The 27,219-nt window shown below is 56.9% G+C and overlaps 14 protein-coding genes across 14 annotated transcripts; 8 read left to right on the plus strand and 6 right to left on the minus strand.

Moving 5' to 3' along the window:
• Window positions 1–26: 26 nt before the first annotated feature.
• Window positions 27–2,501, minus strand: F5Z01DRAFT_665928 (P-loop containing nucleoside triphosphate hydrolase protein). Its single transcript, XM_046264197.1, has 2 exons — window positions 2,123–2,501; window positions 27–2,069 (listed from the first exon to the last, which is right to left on the minus strand). Exons 1-2 carry the CDS (start codon window positions 2,331–2,333, stop codon window positions 127–129), a joined length of 2,154 nt encoding a protein of 717 aa, XP_046114510.1. The 5' UTR covers window positions 2,334–2,501; the 3' UTR covers window positions 27–126.
• On the plus strand, window positions 2,502–4,283 carry F5Z01DRAFT_713802 (putative mitochondrial protein Fmp26). Its single transcript, XM_046266501.1, has 3 exons — window positions 2,502–2,870; window positions 2,919–3,037; window positions 3,087–4,283. The coding sequence occupies exons 1-3, from the start codon at window positions 2,693–2,695 to the stop codon at window positions 3,936–3,938; spliced, it is 1,149 nt and encodes a 382-aa protein (XP_046114511.1). The 5' UTR covers window positions 2,502–2,692; the 3' UTR covers window positions 3,939–4,283.
• Window positions 4,284–4,747, plus strand: F5Z01DRAFT_665931 (uncharacterized protein). The gene is made up of 2 exons (XM_046264198.1): window positions 4,284–4,388; window positions 4,447–4,747. The coding sequence occupies exons 1-2, from the start codon at window positions 4,367–4,369 to the stop codon at window positions 4,590–4,592; spliced, it is 168 nt and encodes a 55-aa protein (XP_046114512.1). The 5' UTR covers window positions 4,284–4,366; the 3' UTR covers window positions 4,593–4,747.
• Window positions 4,748–5,938: 1,191 nt separating this feature from the next.
• Window positions 5,939–6,778, plus strand: F5Z01DRAFT_360959 (acetyltransferase). The gene has a single exon (XM_046259298.1). It carries the CDS (start codon window positions 6,040–6,042, stop codon window positions 6,553–6,555), a length of 516 nt encoding a protein of 171 aa, XP_046114513.1. The 5' UTR covers window positions 5,939–6,039; the 3' UTR covers window positions 6,556–6,778.
• Window positions 6,779–7,446: 668 nt separating this feature from the next.
• Window positions 7,447–8,444, minus strand: F5Z01DRAFT_360957 (uncharacterized protein). The gene has a single exon (XM_046259297.1). It carries the CDS (start codon window positions 8,348–8,350, stop codon window positions 7,514–7,516), a length of 837 nt encoding a protein of 278 aa, XP_046114514.1. The 5' UTR covers window positions 8,351–8,444; the 3' UTR covers window positions 7,447–7,513.
• Window positions 8,445–8,772: 328 nt separating this feature from the next.
• F5Z01DRAFT_753584 (D-isomer specific 2-hydroxyacid dehydrogenase) lies at window positions 8,773–10,302 on the plus strand. The gene is made up of 2 exons (XM_046267097.1): window positions 8,773–9,866; window positions 9,924–10,302. The coding sequence occupies exons 1-2, from the start codon at window positions 8,958–8,960 to the stop codon at window positions 10,026–10,028; spliced, it is 1,014 nt and encodes a 337-aa protein (XP_046114515.1). The 5' UTR covers window positions 8,773–8,957; the 3' UTR covers window positions 10,029–10,302.
• An 11-nt stretch (window positions 10,303–10,313) lies between these two features.
• On the plus strand, window positions 10,314–11,815 carry F5Z01DRAFT_360975 (nucleoside-diphosphate-sugar epimerase). Its single transcript, XM_046259301.1, has one exon. It carries the CDS (start codon window positions 10,810–10,812, stop codon window positions 11,764–11,766), a length of 957 nt encoding a protein of 318 aa, XP_046114516.1. The 5' UTR covers window positions 10,314–10,809; the 3' UTR covers window positions 11,767–11,815.
• Window position 11,816: 1 nt separating this feature from the next.
• F5Z01DRAFT_360974 (tagatose 1,6-diphosphate aldolase) lies at window positions 11,817–13,078 on the minus strand. The gene has a single exon (XM_046259300.1). It carries the CDS (start codon window positions 12,724–12,726, stop codon window positions 11,866–11,868), a length of 861 nt encoding a protein of 286 aa, XP_046114517.1. The 5' UTR covers window positions 12,727–13,078; the 3' UTR covers window positions 11,817–11,865.
• Window positions 13,077–14,567, minus strand: F5Z01DRAFT_360967 (chitinase 18-15). The gene has a single exon (XM_046259299.1). It carries the CDS (start codon window positions 14,332–14,334, stop codon window positions 13,285–13,287), a length of 1,050 nt encoding a protein of 349 aa, XP_046114518.1. The 5' UTR covers window positions 14,335–14,567; the 3' UTR covers window positions 13,077–13,284.
• Window positions 14,568–15,979: 1,412 nt separating this feature from the next.
• Window positions 15,980–17,059, minus strand: F5Z01DRAFT_665940 (uncharacterized protein; the record flags this gene model as incomplete). Its single annotated transcript, XM_046264199.1, has 2 exons — window positions 16,822–17,059; window positions 15,980–16,763 (listed from the first exon to the last, which is right to left on the minus strand). Coding segments are annotated over exons 1-2 (559 nt in total), but the record flags the coding sequence as incomplete, so codon positions are not given.
• A 1,641-nt stretch (window positions 17,060–18,700) lies between these two features.
• On the plus strand, window positions 18,701–19,034 carry F5Z01DRAFT_677722 (uncharacterized protein; the record flags this gene model as incomplete). The annotated part of the gene is made up of 2 exons (XM_046265387.1): window positions 18,701–18,906; window positions 18,971–19,034. 2 exons carry the CDS (start codon window positions 18,701–18,703, stop codon window positions 19,032–19,034), a joined length of 270 nt encoding a protein of 89 aa, XP_046114520.1.
• Window positions 19,035–19,488: 454 nt separating this feature from the next.
• Window positions 19,489–21,970, plus strand: F5Z01DRAFT_730164 (heterokaryon incompatibility protein-domain-containing protein). Its single transcript, XM_046266691.1, has 4 exons — window positions 19,489–19,835; window positions 19,887–20,128; window positions 20,178–20,347; window positions 20,408–21,970. The coding sequence occupies exons 1-4, from the start codon at window positions 19,547–19,549 to the stop codon at window positions 21,663–21,665; spliced, it is 1,959 nt and encodes a 652-aa protein (XP_046114521.1). The 5' UTR covers window positions 19,489–19,546; the 3' UTR covers window positions 21,666–21,970.
• Window positions 21,971–22,213: 243 nt separating this feature from the next.
• Window positions 22,214–24,137, plus strand: F5Z01DRAFT_629306 (fungal-specific transcription factor domain-containing protein; the record flags this gene model as incomplete). The annotated part of the gene is made up of 2 exons (XM_046261653.1): window positions 22,214–22,274; window positions 22,300–24,137. The coding sequence occupies 2 exons, from the start codon at window positions 22,214–22,216 to the stop codon at window positions 24,135–24,137; spliced, it is 1,899 nt and encodes a 632-aa protein (XP_046114522.1).
• A 107-nt stretch (window positions 24,138–24,244) lies between these two features.
• On the minus strand, window positions 24,245–26,457 carry F5Z01DRAFT_683835 (copper amine oxidase; the record flags this gene model as incomplete). Its single annotated transcript, XM_046265885.1, has 4 exons — window positions 24,245–24,386; window positions 24,447–25,417; window positions 25,478–26,057; window positions 26,111–26,457. The coding sequence occupies 4 exons, from the start codon at window positions 26,455–26,457 to the stop codon at window positions 24,245–24,247; spliced, it is 2,040 nt and encodes a 679-aa protein (XP_046114523.1).
• Between the last annotated feature and the right edge of the window lie 762 nt (window positions 26,458–27,219).

The following is a 27,219-nucleotide window of genomic DNA, read 5'->3' on the forward strand; positions in this document are numbered from 1 at the left end:
TCGGCTACTCAATGCTTCAAATCTCGCAAGATGACCGGATTGCAATTTCAAACACTACAGTATCCTAAAAGCCCATGCCAATTAGTATGCCCTTAACGCCGTGCAATGCTAACACTTGTACTCCTTTTACACCATTAAACCCTCATATGCCCGATCAAACGCCCTCCCTCCCATGCCAGGTACGTTTCGCAGCTGGGCCAGGCTCTCCACCTGCCCACCGTCCTCTGCGATCATGAGATTCAAATAATCAACCAGGGCCTCGGCCTTTTTCGCGCCAATGCCGACCAGAGTGCGTATCCTCTTCACATCGCGCGAGTTGATAATGTCCAGCAGCAGCCTACCCTCTTTCGACGGCTCCTGGGCGTCAAACACAGGTTGGGCGAGGACTCTTGTTCTGGGTCGGCGCATCTTGGCTTCCTGCTTCAGCACGATGGGACTGAAGGACTCCTCGTCCACATCAGCCTCACCATCCTCATATTCCGTGTCCTCATCCACCGTCACCTTGCGGCTTCGTGGCTTCCTCGGTGAACGCTTGACGGGGGATACCCGGGCGCCCAAGCCGAGTCGTGCGCGCAGCCGATCAATTTTCCCCAGAAGCTTGGCCTGGCCAGGAAAGTAGGGGAGCGCCATCTCGTATGACCTCAAGGCGGCCGCGTCATCTCCCTTTTCTTTGGCTTGGCGAGCGGCCAGAAGAAGGCGTAGACCCTCGGACTGGTTCTCGTCGCGCCACTCATCACTCTCAATCTTGCGCTCGAGCGCCTCAAGACGCTTCTGTACTGCTTCACTCAGGTCAGGCTGGGTCTGCACCTGCGGCTGTCGATCGGCAGCTGCCCTTGCGGCAAGGACCTCGCCAACCTTCTTCTCCACCATGGCTTCAATGTCGGCAGCCGAGACGGTCACCGACCCCGTTGTCTTGGGTGTCGACATCGTTTTCGACGTGGTTGTCGTGGTTGGTCGTGCCAGCTTGCTTGGACGAGCGGCGGGCTCATGATCCGAAGGGCGCTTCCCGGCCGAGGATCGCCTCACCTGGCTGGAGTTGGCGGCAGGCTTGGTCGCCAATGCCACTGTCACAGGCTTGCTCGCCTTGTCCGTGTACACCGCGAAGGCTTTCACCGGCTTATTGGCATCTTCCTTCTTGGCACCGGCCGCAGCAACGTTGTGTGCGTTGTGAGCATTGGCCAGCGGCTGCAGCGGCTGCCGCCTCGCAGCACCCGTCAAGCTGGAGACCTGCTTAGGGACTTGCTTGTAGACGACCTCGTTCTCAATCTCACGCACTTCGATGCGTTTCGCACGCGAGCTGACGTTCAAGCTACTCAAGGTGTCGAGGTGGTAGCTCCGCATGGGCGCCAGGTTTAGTATCATCACCGTGATACCGTGGTTCTGGCCCAGAGACAGAATGCGCGTCATCTTGCTCTCCCGGTATGGGATGCGTTTGTCGCCCCGCGAGATGGCCTCGATACACTGGCTCAGCACGAAGAGACTCTTGTTGATGGCAGCAGACTCGACCAGACGCTCTTTTCCGTTGTCGGTGCGTCGGTTGTCCTCGGACCCGGCCAGATCAATGGCGGACGCCGTGCTCTCACGGACGGTGTCGCCAGTGGTCTGGATGATCTTGACGCGCAAGATCGCGTGGGAGCGACTGCTGTGGGCGTTGAGCTTCGTGGAGGCGGTGACGCGGTTCTGGTTCGCCTCAATGTAGAGTTTCTCAAAGTCCTTCAGGTCCTCGCACGCACGCTCCGACAACCCAGCGACGACGGTCCTGCCGCTGGCCTCGGCGCGTAGTGGTAGGCCCGTCGCAGTTCGCTTCTCCGGCGGCTCGAGGAGGTCGAATACTTTGTCGTTGTAGATTTCGTAGTATGACAGGGCCACCTGCACGGTGGTCTCGCCGCCCGACTCCCTGGTGATCTTCTTGCCGCGTCGGAACACGCCTGATAGCAGACGCGGGATCACGCCGCGGTCGGCCAGTTTCAGTCCACCACGCATCGTGTGCGTTTTGCCCGTGCCGGTCACGCCATATGCGAAGAGTGTGACATCGTAACCTTGGAACAGTGCCTTGAGGTGAGGAGCCACTATAGATCCAAGGTCAATGGCAAGCTTCTACGCGTCAACGGCTCCGTCCTACCTTCAGCTGTAAAGAGAGCCTCCTGTGATGTCGACTGGTCATACACGGAGTTGAAGGCAAAGGAGAAGTCCTCAGAGTCGTTCTTCGGGTTCGGGATCTTGACAATCGTGTGAGGCCGGCCATTCTCGCCACCGTCGGCGCGGACAATGGTATCCTTGTCGGCCTCTTTCTCGAGCAAAGGGCGTATCCTCGCGACCACGCGAACCGACATGGTGATGTGCTGCTGGGTTAGTGTATAAAGGAGGGGGGCCGGGTCGGATCGTCGAAAATTGCCTAGCCAGGCACTGAGTGTGTGTGCGCCAGCGGATTCTAGACCGACAAGGTGGTGTTCCCAGTTCGGTCCAGATAATATTAGTAGGTGTGGAGGTTGGAGATCCCAGGACAATCTCAAGCAGTCAAGCGTGTCAGACTGGCATGGGTGTGTTGCCCAGCAACGATGGATAGCTCGCGAGTTAGCGCCACACGCCTGCGCCACATCGAGGCGCCGTGACGTTGGACGGCTTTTCCCGTCTCGATCTCGCGAAAAGGTCAGTTTGCGTTCAATTATCCATCGCTGCACACCATAGCGACATGATGCGAGGCCAATCGCAACTGGTCCGATCGACGCAAAGACTGCGACCTCAGTCAACCTCGCACAGCGTCTGTCGACAATGCCGCGCCATTCAGATCAGCGCAGCGCCGAGCAGCGAACCACGAGCTGGCGGGGATGCCTTTGGGACGACGCTCGAAAGCTCCCGCGATGCAGCTGGTAGGTTGTCCAGCATTTTGACTGAGGAAGCCATACTGACCAAGACAGACGCTCGCTTCGAAGTCCTCGGTTCCCCCTACTCGATGCTCTCGGTCACACTCTCCGCCTCGCAGAAGCTGTACACTCGACGAGGGACTCTGGTTGGCATGGCCGGCAAACCTGAGAACGTATGTCTACGAGAAGCAATACCAAGCCCAGTCTAGCTAACATACCTAGGCTCAATCGACGCTCTCTCTACTGAACCCTCTCTCGCGAGCTCCGTTTGGCGTTCCCTTTCTCTACCAAAAGATCTCGGCCACTACCCCCATCACCGCCCTCATCTCGACGAAATCACCGACGACAACCTTCCAAATTCTCCACCTCGATGGCACCACCGACTGGATGGTGTCGCAACGCAACTCCCTCCTCGCCTGGACAGGACACACCCTGACACTGTCCTCGCGCATCCAGCACAACCTCTCCATGGCCCACTGGGGAAGCACGTTCCTGACCGGCCGTGGTGTGGCAGCTCTCTCGGCCCCGGGCCAGGTCTACCAGCTCGACTTGGCCGAGGGTGAGGAGTTCGTGGCACACCCAGGCAGCGTGGTCGCCTACTCGATATCGCGCAACGCACCACAGCCCTTCCGCTTCAAGAGCTCAAGCCTGCGGCTGCAGGTCCCCTCGTTGACGAGGTGGCTGCCCGAATGGGAGTTGATGCGCACGATCCGCCAGTCTGCCGCTTACAAAACCATGGCGCGGATGTTCTACAGTCTCCGCACGGTGACACGGAGGACTATCTGGGGCGACAGGCTCTTTCTGCAGTTCAAGGGACCGACTCGTGTGATCATGTCGAGTCGGGGCGTCAGGGTGGCGGATGTGCTTTCGGACAAGCAGGTGAACGAGATTGCTGATGCGCCTGCTGGTGTCGCGCCTGCGGCCGTGGAGTTGGCGACGAAGCCCGAGGGCGAGGTGAAGCTCCCGGCGCCACAGACCACGCAGCAGGCGCCGAGTGCGATACGGGTTGCGGAGGTGCACAAGGACGGCAAGGTGACCTTTGAGGATAAGAAGGATCTCAAGGAGTTTGTATAAAAGTATGGCGGGTGTAGATGTACTGGTGTACAACACGTTTCTCCTCTGTTGTTATTGTTCTATAAACCCCCATGCATAGATCGGCACTATGACAGGAAGTAAAGGCTAAATGACGCCCAGACCATACAGATTGCATTGTCCTCTGGTGAGAAAGGTCATGTCTAAAAGAGGCCAACTCGAATATTGAATTTGGCTTTCCTGGTTTCTTTCACATGCCGCCAACCAGTGTATCAAGCGGGATCCCGGGTAGGTGGTAGTCAATGCCTTGGACAACCTACGGACCCCACATTGGCCGGACTTGACCTTGATCGACTCGTCCATTTCAAATTGGAATTCCCATCCCCTCTACTTCTCCTCTCCACCACCAGCTTCTTTAACAAGAAATAACAACAATTACAACCGCCAGCCACCGTTGAAAAACACTCAAAATGCCGAGTACCGACGGACTACGTGAGTTGCTCTCATCCTTGTCCTCTCCAATTAAGCCTGCTGACGCCCTCACTCACAGAGCCCCCGCTCCAGCCAGCCGAGCGTGAAATCGTCAAGTCCTATGGCGGCTGGTCAAGCTTCATGCACGCCTATGGCCTCAAGCCCCACGATCTGGATGACATTGACACGGCGCACAACATTGTGAAGCAAATGGCCGCCAGGTAGTCGCGGAGGACGGCATGAAAGGCTCGGATACGCGCGCCAGTGTAGTGTACGTACATCTCGCGATACAAACTAAGTCTATTCACACTTGTGATTCAAGATCCTAGCTCGTTCTAAAATCATTCGAGAATTCAATTGCCACCGCGAAAAATGTCTGTCCGCCAAATAAACGCTCGTGAATTCATGCTGTCGTTGATTCTCCTGCGCGGTCGCTCAGGGACGTCCAGTGTAGCTAACTCGCCGCGATGACGCTGAACCGAGAAGAGCCCCCATAACAAGCCCCCCTCCCAAATCCTGCATCGTTGGGAATAGTCAAGGTTAAGTGATGATGAGATTAAGCAATACGTGCCGCAATGGCAAACGAACCCCCTAGGATTCTCTTGTGTGTTCGCATTGCCGGTATGTCACATTCGTGGGCAGTGACAAGGCAGACAAGATGTTGGGGTGTCGAGAATCGGGCGGATGGACTTTGTGATGGCGCTCAATCTCGCTCTGCAGTTGCTGACATTTGTACGACTGCATCCAATGCGTTTCATCTCTTCAGCCTTCGGGGCACCAGAGTCTCTGTCGATGCGCAGCTGCCTTCAAGTCCTTCCAAGCTGTTCACTTTTGTCATAAAGTCGGCAGTGGTTCGCTTGAGATATCAACCGACTCCTTTGTATAAGATTATGCCTTTCCCAATTTCTGATCACGACCTCTGAGCCCTGTTGCGGTCCGACAGCGTGTGGCATCTGGACGTCTCGAGTACGGAGGTGCCGGTGCTCCGTTCTGTCCGGTCTCCGCTTTTGCCGGATGCCGGAGGGGCCTCCCCGGCCGGTGACAAGGTGGGGCAGACGGCCGAGACATCGAAGCTGGACATTGACACGGAAAGCGTACTTGAGTTACTGGTATCTCAGTGGGAGACTCACTGATGCCAATCTATGAAAGAGAGACGGGCCCATCGCCGCCACACATTGGCGAGTCTAATTGGCTTGTTCACCACCTGTGTACAATCGTAAGACACATGCCTAGGGAGTAGAGACGGGGACAGCCGGCACGCCAATACAAGAATTTGCCGGTGACGAGGGTGGGACAACCCGCCCTGCTGTTGACAGAGGTCCATATTCCCATGTTGTTCAAATTGGCGACATAGTTTAAGCATGCTTCTTGTCCAGTCAAGGGACGTGCCGAGAGCAACGCGCCTATTCCGCAGTGGGGCCAGAGCTCCGTGTCGTACGCCTTGGGGATGACAGGTCCGCCCCACTTCATAGTGCAATGTCATGGCAAGGCGCATCGCGAGATTCGGACGCGCAGAACGATGAAGCCGAGGACAAGCTGGCAACTATAAAGTCGGTGGCCAGGAGGATGGGTGTGTTAGCCTTACATCAAGCCACACGACACCAGCAATCCTACCACTTGAGACTCGGACACGATCCACCAAACACTAATACGCGGCATTCACTGTCCCAACATGGCCAAGAACACAGCCTCCATCACATACAGAAGTCATCGCCCCGGCGACATTGGCTACATCACGTACCGCCACGGCCTCATCTACCTGCAAGACCGAGGCTGGGGGTTCGAGGTGGAGAAGCTCGTGGCTCGCCTAGCCGCCGAGTTCCTCGAAAACTATGACCCAACAATGGAACGCTGCTGGGTAGCCGAAAACAAAGAAGGGTATCTGGGATCGGTGATGCTCATCAAAGATCAAGAGCAAGCCAACACAGCGAGAATCCGTCTACTCTTGGTGGAACCCAAGGCGAGAGGACTGGGGCTCGGGAGAAGTCTGGTGGAGCAAGCAATTGAGTTTGCGAGATCCAAGGGGTACAGCCGTGTCGTACTAAACACACAGAGTGTCCTCAAGCCGGCACGAAAGCTCTACCACTCGTGCGGGTTCAGGTTGACGAAAGGGCTGGGCGATGGGAGCTTCACGGCAGGGTCAGAGGGCGAGATCTGGGAGATGGCGTTGGAGGGGGAATCTGTGTGATTCACGTAGGCCTAGTGGTATCGTGAATTGATTTGAATTGACTTGAATCGAATTGAAGTGAAGATAGACCTAACAACGCTTTGACGAAAGGATGTTTGCGGACATTGCGCAGAACGAGTACGTCTTTGCGAGATGGTGCCGATTCATGCCAATGGAGGTGAACTAAAGGATCACAGTCAGGTTCGCTTCTAGCTTGCCTGGAAAGCATGCGGCCCCGTGAGTAAACATGTTCGTATCACAGTGAAAGAACAAAACTGACAAGGCTCCCTAGACCCTCCAAGTCATTGCTCCCTGGAGGATGCCTTCGTTCTTCAACCGCTTCGGGTGAGCTCCATCGCCCTAAGCTATCCCGAACTCCATCTGATCATCTCGCAGCGGCCGACAGAATCTCCTCAATTTCGCTTCGGAGAACAACATCCCTGTCTCGGTAAGGACCAGCACGAGCCATGCTGCGTCACTCCATCGTGCTGACACCTAGACAGATTCATCGGCCTCAAGTCCCGAGGCTGCTACGACTCTCCTGCTCTGACCGTGCTCCACCTCGCGCACGCGGATATCGAGGGCATGACTGTCGACTCCAAGGTCAGGTCGATCATGGCCTGGATCGGCAACGAGTGGTCGCAGTGCCTGTACAACGGTATGCTTGGCCTGCGAAGACTCCTCGAACTGAGATACTAACACACGAAGTAGACATGTACTTCTCTCCTGAGCGTGAGCTTCTCGGTACGTTTCTCCCCAGGCGAAACAAACTCTTTGCTAACATCCACTCCCAGAGAACTCCATCCTCTTCAGCCAGAAGCACGTCTCCGGCAAGGTCTACATGATGGTCTACAAGGGCGAGCCTCTGACCCGGGGCGCGTAGACACGTCATGGACGGACGTAGCGAGGAGACAGGCAGTAGCTGAAAATGAGAAAGGCTCTAATCATCTTCGTCATCGTCTGCTTTCCAGATGCCTACTCACTTGACCGCAGAAAACGCATCCAGTGCATCGTGCAATCGCCCAAACGTCCCGTCATGCCAGCTCCTCAGCGCCTCCCACTCATTCCCCGGCAGCGTAGCAGCCATCATGCGCAGCCAGCCGCCGACGATACAGTCCGCAAAGCACGCCCTGGTCCCCAGCAAAAACGGTCCGCTCTCATCCCTCCTGTACAGGACCGCCAGGCCACCCAGCATGCGCTCGAACGACGCCAGCGTCCGGACCCGCGCCTCGCTCGTCAGTAAAAGATCCTCCCAGGCGCGCACGCCCGCACGCCCCGTAAACACAGCCTTGCTCGCCTCCTCGGTCGCAGGGTCAAACGGGAACCCGTCCATAGCGAGCTGCACATGTAGCGTAAACGCCGCGTCGACGTGGACGTTGAACTGCGCATAGTCCTGAAAGTCACCCGGCCGGGCCTCGGTGAGGGGAATGAGGATCTCCGCGTCGGGGGGCACCGTGAAGTCCAGCGCCGCCGTGGGCTGGGGCGGGAACAGGTCACCCGCGCCCTCGTTCGGGTAGTGTTTCTGCAGGTAGACGGCAATGTCGAAGGAGTCGCCGACATAGTCACCCGTGGCCGGGTCGTACAGCAAGGGTAAGGTGTGAAAGTCGCTACCGTCGGCGAATTTGCGCACGGGAGGCACGGCGAGGCTGGTGCGGACCCGGGTGATGTCTGTCATGGGGGTCCATGTGGTGCCGTAGCGGACGGCCTTGAAGTTGAGCGCGAGGCGGGCTTTCCAGGGGTTGGGGGCGCAGCATGTCTTCTCGGCGGGGGGTCGAGTGGTGATGTCCCAGAAGCGGAGGGATTGTTCAGCTGTCATTCTGAGGTGGGAGGGGGGAGGATATTGCGTGTTGCTAGATGGATACTTGGTTGTGTGACCGTGTGAGTGTGATGGCGAGGAGCGCCGACTGGTATCGTGAGGGGATCATGGGGTGGGGAGTCTGGGGGCGGCTCTTGAAAGTGGCCTTTTCGCGTTCCAGCCTCACTGGCACACGCTCGTCTGTCCTGCATGTTGCTGGTGCATCGTGGATGGAACGTGAATGTGCGGTGGTTGGTCTTCCAGTCTGCTTGGCAAGTTGGCCTCGAGTACGACGTTGTGAATGGACTACCCTGGATGGAGCCCGGCCACCTACCCTGGAGCTTGGCTCACAATTCACGTCCGTCGCTGTTCTAAGCAGCGGTATTTTTGCGGTCATAAAAGTCGGGTTAGAAACCCAATAATCGGCGACGTTCCCGGGGCGGGCCCGGACTTCTCCTCTGCCGGTCATGACGGCGGGCATGATTTAGTCCGCGCATCTCCACCCCGGACGGACATCAACCCGCACACTGCCGACTCACTCAAATAGCTCATACCAAGTCTCCTTTTCTCTTATTGATGTTACCCATCGCTTGAGCATCATCATATAGAATCGTCCCAAAAACTAACAATGGGCGACGTACTCCTCATTGGCGACCTCAAGTTCGTCGACCCGGAGTGGTCATCCCTCTCCTCCGAACCAGGCGTATCAGCGCTCCACGAGTACCGCACCGGCAGTCGCGATGATTTCCTCAGCAAGCTGAGTTCAGGCACATATGGCAACATCGTCGCCCTCTACCGGTCCAACGACTCTACGAAGGTCACGGGGCCTTTTGACGAGGAGCTCATCTCCAAGCTACCCTCTTCGCTCCGGTACATCTGCCACAGCGGCGCAGGCTACGATAACATTGACGTGGCCGCCGCCACCCGGCGCGGCATCCAGGTCTCCAGCACCCCGCAGGCCGTCGACAATGCTACGGCTGACACAGCTGTGCTCTGTATGCTCGGTGCGCTGCGCCTCGCCAACGTTGGCATGGACATTCTCCGAAGGGGACGATGGGGACAAGAGCCGCTACCCACGGCACACGATCCGCAGGGAAAAGTTCTCGGCATTCTGGGCATGGGGAGCATAGGACGCAACTTTGCCGCCAAGGCACGGGCCTTTGGGATGACGATCCAGTATCACAACCGTTCGCGGCTGGCCCCCGAGGCAGAGGAGGGCGCGCGGTACGTGTCGTTCGAGGAGCTGCTGCGGACAAGTGACGTGCTGAGCCTGAACCTGAACCTGAGCAAGGCCACGGAGCATATCATCGGCAAGGACCAGCTGGCCATGATGAAGAAGGGCGTCACGATTGTCAACACGGCGCGGGGCAAGCTGATGGATGAGGCGGCGCTGGTGGAGGCTCTGAACGATGGTGATCGGATATGGAGCGTGGGGCTGGATGTGTTTGAGGAGGAGCCCAAGGTGCATCCGGGGCTGATTGACAATCCGCGCGTGTTCTTGCTTCCGCATATCGGCACGTTGACGTTTGAGACACGGGTACGTTGTCTTTTTTTCCCATTGCGAAGTGAGGACGGGGCTGACTGACGTGTGTAGCGCGCGATGGAAATGCTTGTCATCGACAATATTAAGTCTGCTCTGACGACTGGGAAACTCATCACACGCGTCAAGGAGCAGGATAATATGGATGGTGCCAAGTGAGGGTGCAGGCTCTGTACAGGCAAGCAATTTGTTCTGAGCCAGCATGGGTACTATACTGTACGAAGATGTGGTTTGTATTCCAGCATCGGGGGGCTGGTGTTTGATGTCACAAGCCGAGTCGGCAGCTGGAACATCTACTTTTTTCGGGTTTTGGTGTGTCTGTGGCAAGGGATCAGGCAAAGACTTACAGATCGTAATTCATTCGCTCCAAGTCTCAATGAGCATGGCGCAAGCTGTCCTGTCCTGACGGTAGAAAACGAAGAGGTGACGAGCCGAAGCTACCCATGAAATGGTAGCGCCTGCTTTGTCTGAGATTCCTCGCTCCTTCTTCTGCCCCTCCCCTGCGCCGATCCCCCAAAAGCAGGCGCACCTTCCTCCGCCCTCACGATTCTTGTGAATGAGGAATACGTGCACTTGGTTCCTTCCCAACTTACATGCACATCCTAGAACCTCATTTTCTGCATGTCTCTCCAAGATCACAAAACCATCTTCCAAGTTGCGAGAACATCACCACGCCATGACACAATTGAGCGGCCTTTTCTCCGCGCCTGTCGGTGATACCTCCGATGGGCGATCTCCCCGTCCCGCTTTCCCCACATTATCTCCGTAAACCGGGCCCGCGGGGTCGTGCTGCGTGCACTTGTACGGAGTAACGAGGACCGAGGCAGATCAGGACAGTAGGGCAGACCAATGTTCATCATTGTCGCTTTTTAAAACCAAAACATCGCAAGAGAGCTCTTCAACTGAAAATCACCAACTCCTCCTCCAGCCCACACAGACCATGAAGATCCTCATCACCGGCGCAGCCGGTTTCGTCGGCCAACTCCTCGCCAAGACACTTCTCAACGATCCCATGGGCCAACACACCCTCGTCCTCACAGACATTGTCGAGCCCCCGATCCCCGCGGGCGTCCAGCACCCCCAGAACGCGACATGTCTCAAGGCCGACCTGCTCACGCAGTCGGACGCCGTCGTCCGCAAGGACCTCGACGCCGTCTTCATCTTCCACGGGATCATGTCGTCCGGGTCCGAGGCGGACTTTGACCTCGGCATGCGTGTCAACTTTGACGCGACGCGGAATCTGCTCGAGACACTGAGGACAGTCTGCCCCGGCGTCAAGGTCCTGTACACCTCCTCGCAGGCCGTATACGGTGGACCGGTCCCGACACCTGTGTCCGAGGCGGTGCGGGCCACGCCAGAGTCGTCGTACGGCTGCGCCAAGATGATGTGTGAATACCTCATCACCGAGTACCATCGCCGGCAGTTTGTCGACGCGCTGATCTTTAGGTTGCCGACAATCTCGGTACGACCGGGGAAGCCTACTGCCGCGGCGAGCTCGTTTCTCAGCGGTATGATCAGAGAGCCCATGCAGGGGATCGAATGTGTCATCCCCGTCAAGAACCGGTCGTACGAGCACAGGCTATGCTCGCCGGGCACGCTGGTCGGGAATCTGGTGCACTCGCTGTCTCTGCATAGGCACGTCCTGCCCGAGTTTGATAGAGTCATGACGCTGCCGGGCATCACCGTCACCGTGCAGGACATGATGGACTCGTTGGCCAGGGTGGGCGGGGAGAACAAGCTGAAGCTCTTGAGAGAGGAGGAGGACGAGGCGCTGAAGAAGATTCTGTACTCGTGGCCGGCGGAATTTGACTCGAGCAGGGCGCTCGGGCTTGGCTTCAAGGCGCCGGGGTCCATGGACGACATTGTTCGCGAGTTCAAGGCGTACCTAGCGCAGTAAATTGTCTACAAGATCTTCAATCACAGGGGTATTATCTTCGACCCATGCACATCCCGCAAGTGAACATGATCAACGCCATTTATTCTCTCATCTGCACCACTACGCCTTGCCCGCCGACCCCATCCACCGCATGAGCTTCTCCATGACCACCTGCATCGCGCTCGTCGCCTCCTCGAGCAACGTCGTGAGCGGCACCTTGTCCGCCTTCTCCCTCATGACCCGCGTAAACTCGACATTAAAGGCATCATTCACATTCGCCTTGCGCATACCATTCTTAACGCACTCGCGGTAAATCTCCTCCGTGAACGCCTCGCCGCTGGCGCCGTGCAGCACCAGGTTGACGCCGCGCTTGCTCGTGGCCGCAAAGATGGACGCCAGGCGCGGATAGTCGAGCTGCGGCCCCTTGGGCCCGTACTTGCCGTGGACGTTGCCGAACGCCGGGGCGAGCCAGTCGATGCCCAGGTCCATAAACTCTTCAGCCTGCTCGGGGGTGGTGAGGATGCCCTCGAGCTCGCCCGTGTCCATGACGCCGTCCTCGCCGCCGTTGATGCGACCCGGCTCGGCCTCGCTGATGATACCCCGCTCGTGGAGGTACCCGACCAACTCCTTGGTGAGGCGCATATTGTCCTCCTTTTCGTAGTGGCTCATGTCAACCATGATGCCGTCGAAGCCGCCCAGGTCCGCGGCGCGGCGGATGATCTCGGGGCTCTGGGCGTGGTCCATGTGCACGGCGACGGGGACGGACGCCTTGTCGGCGGCCTCGCGCGCCGCGTGGAGGAGGAGTCCGTCGGCGTACTCAATCGCCCAGGGGAATAGCTGGATGATGACGGGCGAGCGCTGCGCCTCGGCGGCCCGCACGGACGCGATGATGCCTTCGATGTTGTAGCAGCATGTGCCCATGACGGCGTAGCCGCCTGCCGCTGCGGCGTCGATGATCTCGAGGGCTCTGTTCTTGGGCATCTTGGAGGTTGCTGGGGAGTGGACGATTAATGTGAAAAGCAAAGAGATGTAAACTTGATGGAGAAAAAGAATATGAGCGAGAACTGATTATGAGAGCACTCGTGAATATGTCGTCAGTTACCCTTCGGGGAGCTTCCCCTGTACGCATTGGACCGGCTATACTCGCGCGATGGCTCCACAGGCCATGGTGGGAGCGATGGAGAGAGCCACTTTACCCGGGCGGACACTACGCCGCTCGTTGCCAGAACCGTCTCCGCACTCGGCGGTTTTGCGTGCGCGTTGTTGTTCTCGTGGAGGCGTGCGAGGGGCATAAGTGTCGTGCCACGCTGGAGTCGGTGGAGTCGCGGCAGTGACCCGTGAGGGGTAGCGGGGTGTGCAGGGTAGGCAGGTCGAAAACAAGTTTCTGGAGTAGTTAGGAGACTCGGGGCCGTGATGCTCATAGCTCAAAGCGAGAGATTTTGTTTATTTCTCTCGCGTCAAATTTGTAATGGTGCCAGATATAAACGACCAATATATACAGTGAAATCGGTGATGACACGCCTCCATGACAAGTACCCCTCACAATCCAAGCTTCGCCTTGACATTGTCGCCAAACGTCCACCCCTTGGAGCCATCCCAGTTGATCGACCAGGTCATCAACCCCTTGAGCTGGCCACCATAGTGATCCAGAGCCTGCCCGACCAACGAGGGCGCCATGTACCCACCGCCCGCGCCCTCCTGTGCGGGCAGACCAGGCACCTGCATCGCGTACGGCAGCTGAATCGTCGTCCCCTGGATGGTGAGCCCGCTGTTCAGACAGTCCGTCTGCGCGACGAAGCCCTCGACGGTGCCGCGCGCGTAGGAGTCGCCGTGGCAGCCGTACATCTCGCCGTTGTAGTACTGCATGTTCAGCCACCAGAGACGTCCGTTGTCCGTGTACTTTTTGATGATGGGCAGGTAGGCGCCCCAGATGGAACCGTACACCACGCTGCCGCCCGTCACGTACGCCGTCTCGGGGGCCATGGTGAGGCCAAAGTTGGCGGGCATGGCCGCGAGGACGCCGTCGATGATGCGGATGAGGTTGGCCTGGCTGGTGGATAGGCTGTTGATGTCGCCGCTGCCCGTCAGGCCGGACTCAATGTCAATGTCGATGCCGTCAAAGTTGTACTTTTGCAGAATCGGGACAATGGTGGAGATAAACTTGTCGGCCACGGCGGAGGAGCTGAGGTCGACAGCCGCCGTCGCGCCGCCGATGGACATGAGCAGGGACGAACCGGCTGCCTTGGCGTCGCACATCTCCTCGGGCGTAGAGACCTTGACGTCTCTGTCCATGCCATCCTCCCAGAGAACGGTGCCGTCGGGGTAGATGATGGGGAAGGCTGCCATGATCACATTGTAGCCGTGTTGCTTGATGCGAGCGTCATTGATAGGGATCCAGCCCAGACCGGGATGAACACCATTGCTTGCGCCGTCCCAGTTTTCCCAGTATCCCTGAAGGACCTTGCCTGAAGGCTTCCCTGTGAGACCGCAGGTGGCCTGCCTTGGTGTCAGTGGAGCTGCGTGTGTGGTGGCGAGCAGAGTCGACACGGCAGCGAAGAGTCCCACGCCGGTGTGCAGAAGGCCAGTCATCTTTTTTGAGCGAACGGGGTCTTTCGTCTTGTGCTGTAGAATAAGTTCTCCTGGTAGTGTCTGAGTGCCAGCTCAGAAGGAGATCGCAGAGTGATTTGTAGTCCTGATGGGCCCTTCCTCCATTCCCCATCTTGACCAAGGCATTCATTTATAGTCTTCTGATACCCATCGATATCAACTTGACCTCTCCAAGCCCGTTGATGAAGCTGCTCACACGTTGAGCGTGAATGACACGATTGGTAGGTGGTATCAGCCCAAAGCGGCAGGTGGTTACCAAAGGGGAAATGTTTCAACCGCTTTAGTGCCGTCGGGTCTACATCACGCGAGCCGGCATCCGGCCCCTGAGCACGCGTAACGTAGTCTCCTTGCATGAGGGACGGCTTCTAGGTGACAGTCGCCGGGTTCTCGACGTTACCTCGAGGCTGTCGTGGGCTGAGATATGGGCGACTCCATCCGATGTTAGCTTTCAAGGACACCGCGTAGGGTTACAGCGGCTTTTACGCCTGCTGTAGCGTGTCGTCTCTTCGTCACGAGCGAGGGTATTCCTCGCAGGGAGCGCATAATCGGGGAGCTTGTAGCTGCGCAGCATCCAACCTAGGAGCGTGGATGCCGCGGAGCGACATGGTTCTCCGCTCGCGCCAATAACCCCTCTAGATGTTGTGACGAGATAGCTGTCTTGTGCTGCGCTGTCTCGCTTTTCGCGGCCCCCCACTTGGCTGGATGTTACAGCACGTGTACACATACTTGGAGAATATTACGTTGCTATACTCGACAACGACGGACCGAAGAGATAGCCACGACTGTCTCCGTCGAGTAATACCAGGGGACCGTCGCTGGCGGGGACGAAAGGCACGAGGCTAGTGCCAAGTGAGCACGTGGGTCAACCTCTTGACCGTTGCTGATGCCTACTCATCGAGGACTGCGTCCTCCATCGCGAGAACCATTGTGTTTAACTGCAGATGGAACAGATTCGGGTCAGTCAAGTCGCCAACAACACCACCATCGCCACGCAAGTGAAGGCATAGTTTTGCTGGCCTGGAAGCGGCAGACACCTTCAGGATGCGTAATCATGATCTGAAGTTTGCTGGTGCTGCGGGCTGGAGAGGCCAAGAGCTGGTGTACCGATGTCGATGGCAACGCGAAGCGAGGAGGATTGAAATGGCCGTCGAAGCTCTTGTCCTCCTTGATGTTCCGCTCCACTGAACGCGTGGGGAATGACCGAGGACATGGAAGCAGTCATGCCTTGGGAGAGTGAAAGGGGCGGCTGACAGGCCTCATCGTGCCAACTTGAAATCCGGCTGGAGACTTGAGGATATCACGACGGCGCTAGGCCTTCATTATGTAGGAATTACATCCGCAAAGAGTGACTTCAGAATTGTCGCCAATATGAAGCGCTCACATTTTGATGCTGAGAGATCATGAGTACCAGTTGCGATCGAATGCAACGCGTACCATAATTAGGAGTCGGGCAGGAGGCAGGACTCGGGACTCGGGACCCAATTATTGACGCCGTAGGCAGCAGCCCCGTTGTTCGCATGAGTCGACCCAGTACGGTCATGTACTTTTTAGCTTCATAAGACGTATCGGCTAGTTGAATAGAACATCACAAGGCACGTCAACACGGAATGAAGTTGCGACCATCTCTCACAGACGTAAGAACACAACTGCAAACAGGCGCCTCAAATCAATGCCGGGCGATCCAGCCAAAATGAGCATTCACAGCCAGAATGAGCATTCACAGCCAAAGCATAGGGAATCAGAAACGTGGGTCACGCCAAGGCTCAGGTCGCATATTCAGGAGCACATGGATCTATAGAACCAGTCGGATTCATATTGATCGATAGGTGCCGCGATTTGTTCACACTCTCTACTCTGGATTTCCACCCAATCTCTGGAGGATACTTCTTTCATTGCCTGTCCACCGCTTACTTCATCAGGCACTTTTCAGCGGCCTCGGACACGAGCTGCTGGATGCCCTTGTCCTTGTTGTACTTGTCCGTGCAAGGCTTGAGGTCCTTGGAGTTGGGCGTGATGGTGATCTCGTACTGGTCGCCGACAGTCTTGTACTCGAAGTCGTAGCCAAAGTTCTCCTTGGCCTCCTTGATGTCAATGGCGCCGTTCGCTTCGCCGCTGGCATCGCCCTTGGAGTCGCTGTTTCCGGCGCTGCCGCTGATGCCACCGGTGAGACCGCCAGTCAAACCGCCACTGGCACCGCCGTTGGCGCCACCCTTGATGACGAGAGTAACACCCTTGCCGTTGCCACCTCCCTTGCCGGCCTGGTTGAAGCAGAGCGAGCTGCGGCTTCCGATGACGGTGCCGAAGGCGCACGCAGCCGAGTCGAAGATGTCACTGGCAAGGTCGATGCCCTGACCAAAGATGGCGGCGGGGATGCCAAAGATGCCACCAAGGCCGAACTGGCGAGTCTCCAGCTCGGGGTGCGTTAGCATACAGTCTAGTGGGAGGTGTAGGTGACATTTATGGACGTACGACAGGGACAGCCGTGGCGGAGGAGGCCAGAGCGGCGATGAGGATGGTGGTGGGCTTCATCTTGGCGGTTGAAGGTGAGTCGGACGAGAGTCTGAGAGTTTGAGATTGCTTGTGAGGGTTGCTGAAGAAGATGTTATGAGAACGGTAATCTGAGGTGACCAATTGATCCTCGGGTCGAGGGACTCGAAGTCTTTATAGACACTGAAGTGGCTTCGCGGCAGTGCAGTCCATACTCGTTCCCCTTGAACTGCCGAATGCACGGGTGATGATCTCCCGAGCAAAGCAACTCGGTGACCGCCTCCACAGTCGGCAGACTGATGGATATTCGCCGATGGACTGTCTCGGCCATCGAAAGCCTTCCCTTGGCCATTCCAAGATGGTAGAGCCTGCGGGATGCCAATGGCCAGTCACCTTCTCGCATGTTCAATCGCCGCATGTCAGAAGGGTGCACTCGCCCTGGCAACCACACTGCGGTACGCAACCTGCCTGCCAAAGCCCCATGGAATGACCCAAGATGGCGTCCCCCCCCAGTGTTCGGCATGCAGGTCTCGGGAAGAGATGTCTCACACTGGATCGTGTGTCTTGCCAAGGCCCCTGAACCCTTGACGGAGATACCCACCTAAGCCTTTGAACAATCCTCTCCGCCCACGCAATGGAATGATCCGGCTTTATTAGGAATGCCTTCCAGGATCACGAATGCTACACCACGTGCCACGGCATATCCAACGTTGCCAGGCACACATCTAGTTCCTTTCTGCCGAGACCCGCCCCCTCCCTTGGGAACCATGATTTGAAGCAAATATGGGCTTGGCAGGTCGCTAACCCTTGGAGAGAAACATACCAGTCGTCCAACTCTGGACATCATCTTCGGGGCAGAAGACTCGGCACATCACAAAGCGGACTCCAGGATATAAGTAAAGGGCAGGCATGTATGAGAGGTGTCACAACACTAGTGCAAGTGAAGCATTCGTGCTGTGTACAAAGGATGTGTGCCGCGCCCAGTCCCACTGCTGGTCGGGTGGCTAAGTCTTCCATCTCAAACCTTTGTCACATGAGGAGCGTCTACTATAGAATCAGAGACGGATATCTTGAAGCCCTCAACTGGTTGACGTGGTTGCACACTTGAAGCGGATGACGCTCACGGCGAGCAGAAGACCCCGCCTCGAGTGTATCGATGACCAGCATACTCTCTCATGGGAATGCATACTGACATGTGTGCATTTATACATCGTCTGCCGCATACAGACATGCATGCCCTGAAAAGTGAGGTTCTTTTCGGATGTTGAATGGCCCTCCCAGAAGCCAATGAACATGACAAAGCATGAGGGACGATGCTACTGATGCGTGTGTGCAGCCGTAATGTGGGACGTGTCAGACTCGTATGCATATGAACGGATCAAACTAGTGTTGCAATCGGACGGACGCCGCTTGGCTTGGGGTTGGAAGCGTCCGTTTTGACAGGGCCGATGGACTGGCGATGTTCTCTCGGACTTTGAAATGGTGAGTTATCCCAGAGAACTCGCCTCCACAATAAGAAAAGGCCCTCCCAATCTGTGGCCAAAAGAGCCGTGAACAGATGAGGCCCTTCCTTGGAGCCGGAATTGGCCTGTCTAGGTCGAATCGAAGAAACGTACTCTGGTACAGATATCATCCCGAAGGTCAATGCCAGGATGTGATCATTTGACTGGGCATGCCTACATATGTACAGTGTCGGCTACACCCGCCAATGTATGCGACAACGCCGGAATCTTATTTTCATATCGATTCCACGTAGCTAAACTAGATTGTGAGTAGACTAGAGATACTTAAGCCCACGGCCCCCGATTACGCGCGCATAGCATGACCTTTCTTCATACATCATCCCCAGAAATCCTTAGATATGGCGTTGATAGACGCCATCAATCTACTGGCCTCAAAGTCAGCCATCGGCGTCTTGGAAATCGCTACTATGCTCTTCTTTGTGGCGCGAGCCCTCAAAACGCGCGTGGATGAAGTCGAACCGCCCGTCATCAGGCCCCCTATTCCCTACGTCGGACACTTAATCCGATCCATCAGGGAACAGCCGTGGCTTTTGACGAATCTAGGGTAGGTCTCCTTGCCTCACAGCAGGAGAGTGATGTCCGCGACTTCGCTGACATTGTACCGACAGCGAGGAGTGTCGCCTGCCCATCGCAACCGTGCCGATCCTCAAGGGAAAAGTAGCAGTGGATTAGAATTGAGGTGGAGGAGGCTGGCTTGAGGAACTGACTTATACCGAAGCCATGTAAGACTCCAGTTGCTCGTGAATGACAAAGCAATCATCACTGGGGCATTAAAGAAGTATCCGACTCCAGACGTGAGGAGACTACATGTAAGGGATGACTAACTCGGACTGAGGCATGATGTTGACGACGACCTCAACACTTGAAAGGATCGCAGACAAAGCTGTCAACAGCTGCCGCATACGATCATACTTGGTGGGGAATGTTGGATCACGACATTGCAGCTGGATGTCTTTCGATATGACTGGTCGTCCATACCAGCATGTGTCTACAATTTGATGCTTGTAAGCAGGCAGATTGGACACCTCAGAAAAGAAAATTATATAAGCACGAAGCGGGGTTCATGAAACACCTACTGTTTCTAGATTGTCCGAGGCAGTAAACTGGTAGATAAATATCTCTGAACCAAGACCACTGACAAAACCAGTCCCATACCCTTTCGTCTTGGGGCGTCACTCGCAGCAATGATTAATTTGTTTGATACGTGCAACGTCTGCCAGAAACTCAAACCGGCACCCGAACAGAAGGGCACGAAATTCCACGTGTTGGGCATCAGTGAGCTCGAGAAAAGTGCTCAACTCGGGACGTGTTTCCTCTGCTCCCTCCTCTTCACCGCAATTTCCGATTATGGCTATATATCCCCGAATGACAACCAGATATTTGTCAGAACAGGCCATGACGAACCGTTCTTTCTCATGTGGATAGACGCCCAATTGCCAGTCGTCCCGCATCTTGAGATCTTTCGCCAGACAGGTTGGTTGGGCCTTGGTCCCGATGCCGCTTCATTCTCACATGGTGTTGCAGGGTCTACGAGCATAATTGAAGGTCTTGGATGGGCGAATGCTGTCCCTCGAGAGCCAAACAATCAGGCTACGAACGACCTGATTATAGATTGGGTTCGCGACTGCGAGGAGAACCATGCGGAGTGCAGAGTTGACGTGCAGGAGACACCCAAGCGGCTGTTGGATCTCGAGTGCTCCGGACCCGAGGGCATCTGCCTGGTGCAAGACTTGAAGCCCTCAAAGTACGTGGCACTGAGTCACTGCGTAAGGTCTCTCAAGGTCATATCTTCTTCGTCACATCTGACGACCGCAGTGGGGGAACGTAAGAGCGTGCACGACTACCAGTGGCAATCTCACCAGTCGCCTATCCGGCATCAAATGGGATGATCTGGCAAAGACATTTCAGGATGCTGTCACCTTGACGAGGCAGATTGGCTTTCGACATCTCTGGATCGACTCGCTGTGCATTATTCAAGATGACTCGTAAGAAAGCTTGGCTCCAGCTGTGTGGTGGAAGTCACCAAATCTTACTGACCGCTACAGGGATGACTGGAAGAAGGAGTCCGTGAAAATGGGAGACATCTATCGTGGGGCCTATCTGACAATCGCCGCCTCCTTAGCATCCGCCGATGACGAGGGCTTCCTCCACCCGTCGAAAGAAAGAGACTTCTACTCGGCAAAGTGTCTGCGCGTTCCATTTCAGGGGGGGGTCATTACGGACCTTTGGGTGCGCACGATTCACGACTCTCGCCTCCATTCGTTCCACAATATCAGCGAGCCTCTGTCCACCCGGGCCTGGACGATGCAGGAGCGAGTACTTGCACCGCGGCTTCTGAGCTACTCCTCTGCCGTTACCTTTGAGTGCACCGCCTCTGCTGTCTGCGAGTGTGGCCACAGCATGTATCCAGATCCTTACTACCCCCCTGTTCACATGCTCCAGGGCCTAGACAACAAACAAGGGTTTTTATCGATCTTACAGGGTGAGCCGCAGTCGATTGCGAGGATGTACTCCTTCTGGTCAGACATGGTATCTGTATACACGGGTCGAAAGTTGACATTCGAGACGGACAGGCAGATTGCGATTTCCGCCATTGCGAGAGCCCTGGCGAAGCAGTATGGCGATGAATACATTGCAGGGCTTTGGAAGGGGAACTTAGTTCCCGGTCTTACCTGGCATAATGATATCCGGCTGCCAGTCATCAAGAATGTTGCTGCCGGATCGGGTGTCCAGCTGCCGAATCGACCACCGTCTTGGAGCTGGCTCTCGGCAGAGAAACTCGTCAGCACGTATAGACTTCTCCCCGGCCATTGCGAAGTCATATCGACGGACGTCCAGGAGGGCGGACTCAACGACAGTGGCCCGGCTCGAGGATGTATCAAGCTCAGGGCTCAGACTGGGACTATGGTTGCGCATCTGCCAGAGAAAGGCCAGCTCGACTCGGAAACGTCAGGGGCTACGCGGTTCGCGTTACTTGGTCCCAACGACAACCCAGTGGAGGTATTCAAGATAGAAGACTTCAGAGTAGATAGACCGGTTGCAAGGAATAGTGCCCTGAACGTGTCAGCAGACATGCAAGGCGGTTCCTGGGTCCCCATGGATAGGACATTTCCTATCCGGGTGTTGTGCTTGCATCTTGGTACAACCATCATCGATGACAACAATCGAGAGTCGGAGGTCTTTCTCGCGCTCGGGCATTTGCAGGGGCGGTATTCGAGGATTGGACTTGTTCGCGCTACCATCACCAGGGATGCTCTGCGAGAGTGGGTGGGCGAGTCTCGTCGTGAGATCACGATATACTGACGAGCGGCATACTTAAAATGTTCAGCCGTCCTTGCTCTGGGTTTCGGCATTGAGTTTCCGCGCGAGCAGATGTTCCAAGAGCTGCTTGCGGAAAATAAGGGGCTTCACTTTGGGTTCTTTGAAGGGAGAGTATTTGAAATTTGATTGGGGATTGGTTCCGCATAATAGGAGCTAATGTCGTCCTAGGGTAGGCTGATACACGTCTTGAACCTGACTGACATCTACATCGCTCAGACTACCCTACACTCTCAATTTGCATCGGCCTTGGTATGAGCTACACGGGTAGAATATGCATGAATCAGTGAATAGTGCTGCCATTCAGTCTAGAGAGACGCTATACTACGCACTTGCACTGGATTCTTGGCATCAGCCCCGATACATCAGTCGGTTTGCTCATGGGCAGTCTGAAGGCGCGGGAGCACCGTGTCACGTGGTTTACCTGCTCATCGCCATCACTTCATCCTCGGTTATCTATCGTCACCTCAAGTGCTCCCATCGCCATCTTCACAACACAGCCATGTCGCAAGACATGCCGGAAGCCCCCACTGATGCATGAGCCGCGTAGAAGGGGTGCATGTGGGCAGTGCTCACGCAAGAAACGCAAAGTAAGTGACCAGCAGAGTTAGGCTCCAAGCACCGGCACCTAAGAACATCGACCAGTGTGACCACAAGCAACCGCGATGCTCGCAATGCGTCAAGCACGGCGATGCCTGCGAGGCCCGAACATTCAAGTTATCGACGCCTGCTGCGTTTGAGGAGCGCCGTGCCAACAAGGCCAAGGCTAGATCTTCACGAAGCCCTCGGTTTGTCGACGACGCTGGTCCGTCGATAGAACCAGATGGCAACGACAACATCCCCATTGCATCGCCACCTTGTGTCCAAAGCTCTGGCCTTGCGAGCGGGACGCAAAATGGCACGTTCGACCTGTTGCGCCCCCCGGATCAACGGCTACTGCCGAGCATCTTGCCAGCAGAAACCTCTCCTCGCAATGACATACGGGACCCGACGACGAGCGATCAGACACAAGCTGACGAGACCGTGAGTCTCACTCCAGTCGTGCCAGATGTACTGCCAAGCTCGGATTACAACGAACCATTCCCTTCCGTCTTCTTTCCAGGCCACGGGAGTCTAAGCCTCGACGCGTTTTCAAGTGCCAACCATCTATTGACGTCCTCAACAACCACCACCATCTCCCCCTTTCTAGCCGCACCGGAACGTCTCTACTGCCCGATGCCGTGGCCAGACGACATGCTGGCCTCGCCCGAGCGCAGGTTCCTCTGGCAGTACTTCCTGTCGGTAGCGGAAGCCGACTTTCTGTGTCTGGACTGGGAAGACGTCGGCCATCTGTACGGCTTCCAGCACCCGTACACCACAACCCTGCCACAGATGGCTCTGTCGAGCAAGGCGCTCCGAAGTGCCATCTTCTGCTTCACGGCCGGCCAGTACCAGCTGCGCCACAACAGCCGGGAGCATTTCGCCCTGACCAAGACAGCGACAAGCGCAGAGGCGGTGCGTGCCATGCGCACCCAGTTGCTGCAGACGGCAACCAGCGACGACGACCTGCTGCCGCTCATCTGCGCGGCCACATTGCTGCATTACTTTGCCACGGAGAGGCATGACTATCTACGAATCGCCTCCAACCTTGTCTCGCGGTTCATGGCACGAAAAGCGCTTCAGCAGAGCCAGACACCCCTCTCGTTACCCGAGATCCCCCTGACCGAGTTTCGATGGACAGTCATATCCACGCTGTGCTCCCTGCGGCCGCCTCAAAGTCCACTTGGCGAGGAGGCCTGTCGGATGATCGAAATGGACGACGACGAGATCAGTCGCAAGTACTCGGACGCATTCAGCGGTTGGATCAGTCATCCCATTTACACATTCTCCCCGAGGCTGGTCAATCCTCTTCTACGCATTGGGCGACTGCTGGAGGCACAGCTGCTACAACTCGACACCACGGCCACAGACCCTGACCTTCTCGCCGGCCATGATGAAGATCGCATAGCCGAAGCCGAGGAGATGCTCCTTCACGCACGCGAACGCGACGTCGATACATCCATAGCTCGCATGCAGATCAGCGATCCCGCCGCTGTCGTCGCCCTCAACGAATCCATGTACGCAGCGAGCGCCATCCTGCTATACGCGCGTCTGCACCAGACACCGTTTACGGCGCCCTTTATTCGGAAGCAAGTCCACGTTGTCACCCAAGAGATTGCCAAGATCAGCGTCGACTCCCGTGTGTCCTTCTCCGTCGTCTTCCCGCTGTTCATCGCGGGCTGCGACGCCGCAGATCTGTCGGTGCGCGACATGGTCAGGGAGAGACTGCGAGAGCCCAAGGGCATCTCTTATGATCGTGGCGACCTCGTCGGCGCGCTGGAGCACATTTGGGACATTCGCGATGCCGAGCCGGGTTTGCTCTGGCCAGACTGGGTGGCCAAGGTTGATCCAAAGTACCGAATCAGCTGTCTGATGTAACGTGTGCTGCCGCTGTTGACTACCTAATTGACAAACATAGCATCACACATCAACTCTTTCATCCTGCGCCGGGCTCCCTCACTGCCGCGCCAGCAGACGACCAACCTTCATAACTTGGGCTGCTCCGACCTGCAGCATGAACCGTTTGTCAGCTTCGACGCGGGATCCTTCCCACTCGTTACGTCAATGGCCGGATTGGCCGTGAAGAAATCGACCGGTGTGATGTGCAGCTGTAGGATCTCCACAGGCCTGCTCGGGTCAATGGACTTTTCCCATAGCAGCAAAGAGGGGGGGGGGGGTGACACGTACATGACAGGCCAATCTTCCACGCGAGGATTGTGTGTCAGGCCAAAACAGCTCCAGACGACCACGTCCTCCTGCAGCAGATCCTCGTTGCGCGCCACCATATCGGCTACGCCACCGACCTCGGCCTTGCTGGAGAGAGGGTAATGCCCCGCCGCGTACAGCTCGTGATCGCGATACTTTGTCAGCCAGAGGTGGTGCTTGGCAAACGAGCCCCTCTTGGCCTGGATACTCGCCGGGTCGGCGAGGACCTTTTGCGTCGGGGGCGGGTCGATCTTGTACCCGACCGGGTTCCCTGACACGGGGTTCCTGATGTCGAGGTTCTGGATCTTGAAGACGCGGTTCGCCTCGGGACAGGCGTCGAAGCCGGCCGACGTGAGTAGCGGCGTGTCGACGACCTCGTATCGGTTGCCGTGCGGGTTCGTGCGGGCGTCCATACGCACGGGCAGCGAGTCACTCTGCACGACCGTGTTCCTGTGCCCGTCGACGGCCGGGTCGATACGCACGCAGAAGATGTGCTGATGGTTCTGCGCGAGGGTCCCCGGGTGGACGACGTTGCCCCAGGGCGCCGTCTTGCCCGGGTCAATGTTGACGACGGAGACGATGCCGGTGGCGCGCGTCTCGACGTTGATCGCGCCCGCGAGATCCAGCTTGTAGTTGAAGACGTACTCGTAGTTGGCGAGCGTGATGATGAACTGCACCACGAGCTCGCGGCGGCGCGTCGACACGGCGCGGTTGGTCATCCAGTTGGTGTGTTTCCAGCCGATCCCGTCGTCCTGCTCGTGGAGGCAGATGACCTGCGACGCCTTCTCGGCCCGGCCGCTCGCGTCCACGAGCACACCGTCAAAGTACTTGATCACGCCTAGGCAGTCACAGCCCAGCGCGAGGTTGTTGACGGCGTGGCCGATGCCGCCGTCGCCAAAGTCAAAGGCCTGCTTGCGATGGAAGGGGGCTCTGGGATCTGCGTACGGGACGGTCTGGGGAGACACGCAGTCAGTCGTCTATCCTACAAGGGCCGGGGGACTGTGGGAACGCACCATTTCGCTGATGGACAGGCGATAGAGGACGCTGCGCCCATCATAGCAGATGTCGTGCAGGACGGCGCCCTCGCGAGGGTTGAAACTCACGCGGAAGCGCCACTTTTGCCACTCGACGAGACTCTCGTCCTTGATGGAGAAGCTGGGACCCTGCGGCTGGACCACGCTCAGGGGCTTGAGGTCCTTGCGCGTGCCACCTGGTAGCAGCTCCGGGACGTACTCGGCCGGCGCGCAGTGGTCGAGTATGGGCCCGGTCTTGGGTGTCGTGACGGCGAGAGGATCGTCGCCGCCGCCCGTCGCGAGCTCGTCGATGCGGATGATCTCGTTCTTCTCAAAGTCCATGACGGGGATGATGGGCAGGGGGTACGCGTAGTAGTTGGCGTCCGGGTTGCCACTGCGTCGGTCCATGGCAAAGCACAGGCCTTGGAAGAAGCGGCGCACGTCGCCTGGCTGGTCCATGCCGCCGTAGGGCCACGGCTCGACAATCACGTCGAAGCCGTCGGGGAGCGAGAACTGGGCTATCCTGGCCTTGAGCAGGGGAGATTCTTTGCATGTTTCCACGAGGGCGTCAAACTCCCATCTGCGCGCGTCAGTCGAGCTGGGGATGCAGCAAACACAGGGGTGGGCACGTACGTGCTCAAACCCGCCAGGAACTCCTGGCCCACGACATCTTTCGATACCACGTTCTTCTTGTTCAAGTCGACCGTTGCCTCGATCTCGTCCGCCTTGCGCTCTGCGGACTTGCCTGCTCGCACGTAATGCACGCGTGCGAGACGCGGGGGTCTGGGCGTGTCCGTCGTCAGCCTACCCGCGTGCTCGAGGTCGAGGAAGGGGACCAGCTGGGCTTTTTCAGGCTCCTGTCGATAGATCATGCGGAACTGGATGACCTCGTTTGGGGAGGAGGCCAGGACAATGTCCCTCGCGAGGCTGGTCTCCTCCACCGAGAGGGAAGAAAGGGGGTGAGGTGCGTATTCGACCATTGTGCTGGCGTTGCATTGGCGTGGCCAATTCTCGAGGCAAGAAGACGGAAAACCATCATGTTGCCAGATACCTTGCTTTAATATGTTCTGAGCTATACATGACTTCATTTCATCCGTCGCAGTATACGTGTAGATGGAGCCGGTGGTCTCGACTCGTTACGTAAGTATTCCATCGTCTCGGTCGTCCGCGGGAGCCTCGCAAAGTTCAGGCTTGGATTTCTTGCCTCCATGATGGTTACGGCTTGACTGTTTGGCAGGCAATGGGCGATCGCGTCCAAGGGCCTTTGGCATTCGGGTTAATCGGGAGGCTGCGGCAACATTTCCTATCCAGGCAAGACGCCAAGTTGCACGACAGGAGGTATGCGACGGTCGCTTGAAAGGAAAGAACCGGTCCGGTTGTGACCAGATATGACAGACCGGGCCAGACATTTGATCGAATTTTAGTTTGACGACGTTAATTTGGTTCTCCTGATGCGCGCAGAAGAAGCCCGTCTTGGCCAACACCACGGAGCGCCACTATGCCTACCCTATACATAACGCTGTGGGCGCCAGATGGGCATTCAATGGCATCATGATCAATCAAGGACAGGTTGGCACGAAAATATTTCGATTCCTGATGCGCGGGTCTACTCTGTGAAGCTTTCGGGCCAGTCACCTCAAAGAGTTGATGGTCAGGGTGGGCAATCCATCAAAAAGACAATGGGCCATCTGACATCTTCACCAGAGACGTCAAGAGAACGCACACAATATCGGCTGTCCTGA

This window comes from Emericellopsis atlantica (genome assembly GCF_019669845.1).
Source record: "Emericellopsis atlantica unplaced genomic scaffold F5Z01scaffold_35, whole genome shotgun sequence".
NCBI classification, from domain to species: Eukaryota; Fungi; Ascomycota; class Sordariomycetes; order Hypocreales; family Bionectriaceae; genus Emericellopsis; species Emericellopsis atlantica.

What these genes read in the sequence shown, in the direction of transcription:
- F5Z01DRAFT_360974 (XM_046259300.1), bottom strand. Translation starts at nt 12,726, where the DNA reads ATGCCCAAGAACAGAGCCCTCGAGATCATCGACGCCGCAGCGGCAGGC.
- F5Z01DRAFT_360959 (XM_046259298.1), top strand. Translation starts at nt 6,040, where the DNA reads ATGGCCAAGAACACAGCCTCCATCACATACAGAAGTCATCGCCCCGGC.
- F5Z01DRAFT_753584 (XM_046267097.1), top strand. Translation starts at nt 8,958, where the DNA reads ATGGGCGACGTACTCCTCATTGGCGACCTCAAGTTCGTCGACCCGGAG. An exon ending in CGTTGACGTTTGAGACACGG is followed by an intron (nt 9,867 to 9,923) that starts GTACGTTGTCTT and finishes TGACGTGTGTAG; the next exon opens with CGCGCGATGGAAATGCTTGT.
- F5Z01DRAFT_713802 (XM_046266501.1), top strand. Translation starts at nt 2,693, where the DNA reads ATGATGCGAGGCCAATCGCAACTGGTCCGATCGACGCAAAGACTGCGA. An exon ending in AAGCTCCCGCGATGCAGCTG is followed by an intron (nt 2,871 to 2,918) that starts GTAGGTTGTCCA and finishes TGACCAAGACAG; the next exon opens with ACGCTCGCTTCGAAGTCCTC. An exon ending in TGGCCGGCAAACCTGAGAAC is followed by an intron (nt 3,038 to 3,086) that starts GTATGTCTACGA and finishes TAACATACCTAG; the next exon opens with GCTCAATCGACGCTCTCTCT.
- F5Z01DRAFT_360967 (XM_046259299.1), bottom strand. Translation starts at nt 14,334, where the DNA reads ATGACTGGCCTTCTGCACACCGGCGTGGGACTCTTCGCTGCCGTGTCG.
- F5Z01DRAFT_360957 (XM_046259297.1), bottom strand. Translation starts at nt 8,350, where the DNA reads ATGACAGCTGAACAATCCCTCCGCTTCTGGGACATCACCACTCGACCC.
- F5Z01DRAFT_360975 (XM_046259301.1), top strand. Translation starts at nt 10,810, where the DNA reads ATGAAGATCCTCATCACCGGCGCAGCCGGTTTCGTCGGCCAACTCCTC.
- F5Z01DRAFT_730164 (XM_046266691.1), top strand. Translation starts at nt 19,547, where the DNA reads ATGATTAATTTGTTTGATACGTGCAACGTCTGCCAGAAACTCAAACCG. An exon ending in TGAGATCTTTCGCCAGACAG is followed by an intron (nt 19,836 to 19,886) that starts GTTGGTTGGGCC and finishes ATGGTGTTGCAG; the next exon opens with GGTCTACGAGCATAATTGAA. An exon ending in TGCATTATTCAAGATGACTC is followed by an intron (nt 20,348 to 20,407) that starts GTAAGAAAGCTT and finishes TGACCGCTACAG; the next exon opens with GGATGACTGGAAGAAGGAGT.
- F5Z01DRAFT_665931 (XM_046264198.1), top strand. Translation starts at nt 4,367, where the DNA reads ATGCCGAGTACCGACGGACTAC. An exon ending in GCCGAGTACCGACGGACTAC is followed by an intron (nt 4,389 to 4,446) that starts GTGAGTTGCTCT and finishes CCTCACTCACAG; the next exon opens with AGCCCCCGCTCCAGCCAGCC.
- F5Z01DRAFT_665928 (XM_046264197.1), bottom strand. Translation starts at nt 2,333, where the DNA reads ATGTCGGTTCGCGTGGTCGCGAGGATACGCCCTTTGCTCGAGAAAGAG. An exon ending in GGCTCTCTTTACAGCTGAAG is followed by an intron (nt 2,070 to 2,122) that starts GTAGGACGGAGC and finishes TTGGATCTATAG; the next exon opens with TGGCTCCTCACCTCAAGGCA.